The sequence below is a fragment of the Myotis brandtii genome, unplaced genomic scaffold (genome assembly GCF_000412655.1).
Source record: "Myotis brandtii unplaced genomic scaffold, ASM41265v1 scaffold601, whole genome shotgun sequence".
NCBI lineage: Eukaryota > Metazoa > Chordata > Mammalia > Chiroptera > Vespertilionidae > Myotis > Myotis brandtii.
Window position 1 is genome coordinate 2,321,752 of NW_005370276.1, and position 3,959 is coordinate 2,325,710.

Consider the following 3,959-nt stretch of genomic DNA (forward strand, 5'->3'; position numbering starts at 1 on the left):
ACCCCGGGCAGCAGAGAAGGCCCAGCTGGCAGGGGGTGAGGTTTGGGGTGGGGGGGGGGACAGTGGGAGGCTGGGCACCTCCCTCTGGGGGTTCTCAGCACCCTGGTCTTGCCCCCTCAGGGATCCTGCTGGACGCCATCCTTGCTAACTTCTCTCGGGTCCAGCGCCTGGGGCTGCCCCTCAAGATGGTGATGTACTCGGCTGTGAGTCTTTGGCAAGGGAGGCGGCGAGGGCACAGGGATGAGGGGGGTGGCCGTTGGGGTGAGGAAGAGCCAGTGGGTAACTATAGCTGCAGACATATCACTAGAGGTATAGTGTCTGGAAGGAGGGAGGAGATGGTGTTCTGAGAAAGCATTCAGCTCCTCTAGGAGGACAGGCTGTTGAATTGAGCTGCCCAATCATGTTTTGTGTCCATGACCAATCTTTGTTTTGTTTTTTTAAAATATATTTTATTGATTTTTTACAGAGAGGAAGGGAGAGGGATAGAGAGTCAGAAACATTGATGAGAGAGAAACATCGATCAGCTGCCTCCTGCACACCCCCTAACTGGGGATGTGCCTGCAACCAAGGTACATGCCCTTGACCGGAATCGAACCTGGGACCCTTGAGTCCACAGGCCGACGCTCTATCCACTGAGCCAAACCGGTTAGGGCCATGACCAATGTTTTTTTAAAAAAATATTTTTTTATTGATTTCAGAGAGAAAGTAAGAGGGAGGGATAGAAACATCAATGATGAGAGAGAATCATTGATCGGCTGCCTCCTGCACGCCCCACACTGGGGATCAAGCCCACAACCTGGGCATGTGCCCTGACTGGGAATTGAACCTCGACTGCATGATTCACAGGTTGACACTCAACCACTGAACCACACCAGCAGGGACATTTGACTAATCTTTATTAAATGATTCCCTGTACCCGGTGGGACTGCCTTCAGGGTGAGCAGCTTTAGGGGCTGGATTCCTAAGGGGCCTGGGGACATCTGGGAGGCAGCTGGACGCAGGAGCCTAGAACACAGGGAAAGAGGTTGTCAGGGGAGGAGAGAGGAGACAGTTCAACCCTGATCTGCCGGCAGCACGACAGCACCCTGCTGGCCCTCCAGGGGGCCCTGGGCCTCTACGACGGACACACCCCGCCCTACGCTGCCTGCCTGGGCTTCGAGTTCCGGAGCCTGGGGGACCTCGATGACAATGACGATGAAGATGCAGGGTGAGGAGGGGTGGCGCCTGGGAACGGGCGGGCAGAGCTCTCAAGAGGAGGGATGGTGGCAGGCAGAGGGCCGCCCAGGCAGCGGCCTGGAGGGGGAGTTGGCCAGGGAGGCCATCAGGAGGTTGACGGGTGGCCAGGAGCCCAGCTCCTCCATTCAGATGCTTGTCTAGATTTGAGGTCAGTGCAGGGGAGGTGAGGAGCCTTTGCCACGCCTTCTCTCTCTGCAGGAACGTCACCATCTCCCTCTTCTACCGCAACGACTCCACCGGCCTGCCCCTGAGCCTCAGCCTCCCTGGATGCCCAGCCCCCTGCCCACTAGGCCGCTTCCGCCAGCTGACCGCCCCGGCCCGGCCTCCAGCTCACGGGGTCCCCTGCCATGGCACCCATGAGCCTACCACTCCCACGGGTGAGGCCCTTGGTGTTAGGGTGGGACTAGGAGGGTTCAAGTCCTGAGACTCACCCCTCATGTTCTCCCTGCAGCCACCGTCGTGCCCCTGTTGTCTGGGGCTGTGGCCATGCTGGCGGCGCTCTGCATAGGGCTGGGCTTGCTGGCCTGGAGACCCGGCTGCCTGCGGGCCTGGGGAGATCCTGTGTGAGCCGAGAAACTGGGCACCCCTTCCCCACTGCTGACCCTGGACCCCAACATGTGTGCTCACCTGCTGTACCAGCTTCCGTGACTTACTGTGTGCGCCTGTGCGTGGGGAGGGAGGTGGGGGAGAAACGGACACACAGGGCTCCCAGGCCTGGAAGTCACAAGTGGTTGTGTGCACATGCGTACATGGCTTGTGCACACATGTAGTTCATGTGTAGATATTTGAACATTTTGCATGTGATGGCACATATCTGCATGTTTGACAGGCTCCTATGCACACGTGCAATCTGTATTGGTGTGTGTAGGTGCCTCTAGGGGCGTACTGATGCATTTCTCTATATGCATGATGGCATGTGGTGGTTATGTCGGGATGGTATTAGTAGGTACGGCACATGTGGTGTGAGAAACAAGGCTGAGCTTTCTTAGACTCGATACCCAGGGGACAAGTGGCCCCTCCAGCCCTCTAAGCTCCTGGGGTGGGGTCAGGCCTGTCTTGGTATCTGGAGAGCTAAGCCCAGCCCCAAGGCTGCTCAGTACCAAGCCTGAGGCTGTGTGACTCGGGAAACCACTGGCCTCTGTGCTCCCATCTCAGGGCGAGTCAAGACTCAGACGGTAGCACCTCTGAAATTAACCTCCCAGGACCAGCAGAGCAGGTGTGGCCGGACCGTTCTCAGGACTGCCATCCGGCCATTTGAATAAAATGTAAGATTCAGGTCCCAGCCACATCTCAATGGCTCACGGCCACACGTGGCTGGTGTGGTGGGCCCAGTGGGTCTAGGACCCAGACAGCACTTATGCTCCTGCAGCCACTGCCCTACCCACCAGCCAGGCATCAGACTCAAGTGTGTGAACACCCCAGATCAGAACACTGGGGGCGGGGGTGTTGGTGTGTAGCAGGCAGCCACTCACTCAGTGCCCACTACAAATGGTAGAGTTGGAGAATTAGAGGTGGGGTTGGGGGAGAGGTTGTGGCTAGAAGTCAATCCCAGCTACCAGGACCCTCCAATGGGGGAAAACAGGGTGCATAGCCCGCTAGACTGAGAGGAGAAAGCCGGGTCTACCCAATTCCCAGCACTGTGGGCAGGGGACCATGCCCTGGGCTCTGAAGGTAGCCTTGTCACCCCATCACGCCCATCGTCTTAGAACAGGCCTTAGAAGCGAGGCAGCCACACCCAGATGCCCTCTGTACTCGGTCCTGGGAGGGACACAGCTCCTTACTTCTCACCCAGGGAAGGTCCGAGTCCTTAGGTTTCCCTGCCCTGCTGCCGGGGGCAGCTCCCAGGGCTTGACGGAGCATAGCTCTCTCAGTAGGGCCCATGGAGACAGGCATGTCCAGAACCCTGCCCCAAGAGGGTTCTGGAAATGGCTTTGCAGGGGGGCTGCATCAAGCATCACAGTTCATATGCAGCGATGCTCACTCCCTACCCCCAGTGGGATTCCTGGTCCCAACACTTAACCCAGACACTGGCCAGAAACCACACATGCAGCTAGAAGCACTGGGACTGGCCTGGCAGTCCCTTCCCCAGGTGAGCAAACAGCAGGCTGGCTTCAGAAGGGAAAGACGTTACAAACAAAATAGTCTTAAGAGAAAAACCAAGACAACAGAGAAGAGTGTGCTTAAAACCAAAGTGCTGTATATGCTTCAAGTATTAAGTGAAAACAATGCATTAACAAGTAACAAAAACAGGGCAAACTTCATGTAGGCCATGGGGTCTCCCTGCTGGGCCTGTAGTGCTTTGGGGGCCTGAGGGGTACCCACCCAACATGCTATTTCAGCTGAAATGTAAGAGGCCTGCTGGGTTCTCTACAGAACCAATGTGGCCAGCCAATGACACCCATGAGGTAGCTACTTGGGGCAAGGACACCTTATTCTTCTGGGCTCCTCAAAACTTGGTGAGGGTAGCCTGCCCATAAAAAACTCAAGATCAGCCTTAGCCAGTTTGGCTCAGTGAATAGAGCCTGCGGACCGAAGGGTCCCTGGTTCGATTCTGATCAAGGGCACATGCCCGGCTTGCAGGCTGGATCCCCAGTAGGGGGCATGCAGGAGGCAACCAATCAATGATTCTCATCATCGATGTTTCTATCTCCATCAATATATGTATTAAAAAATACTCAACTCTTACATCTTAAAAAAACAAAACAGGTGGGCGGTCCCTCAGG

At 56.3% G+C, this 3,959-nt stretch overlaps 1 protein-coding gene across 1 annotated transcript in view; it reads left to right on the forward strand.

Moving 5' to 3' along the window:
* Positions 1 to 2,432, forward strand: part of ACPT (acid phosphatase, testicular) — a 9,471-nt gene extending 7,039 nt beyond the window's left edge. Inside the window, exons 9-11 of the mRNA XM_005879562.2 lie at positions 1,074 to 1,207; positions 1,435 to 1,613; positions 1,688 to 2,432. Of these exons, the coding sequence (XP_005879624.1) occupies positions 1,074 to 1,207; positions 1,435 to 1,613; positions 1,688 to 1,803 (429 nt within the window). The 3' untranslated portion in view covers positions 1,804 to 2,432. The remainder of the gene's footprint in view (positions 1 to 1,073; positions 1,208 to 1,434; positions 1,614 to 1,687) is intronic.
* The last annotated feature ends 1,527 nt before the right edge of the window (positions 2,433 to 3,959 follow it).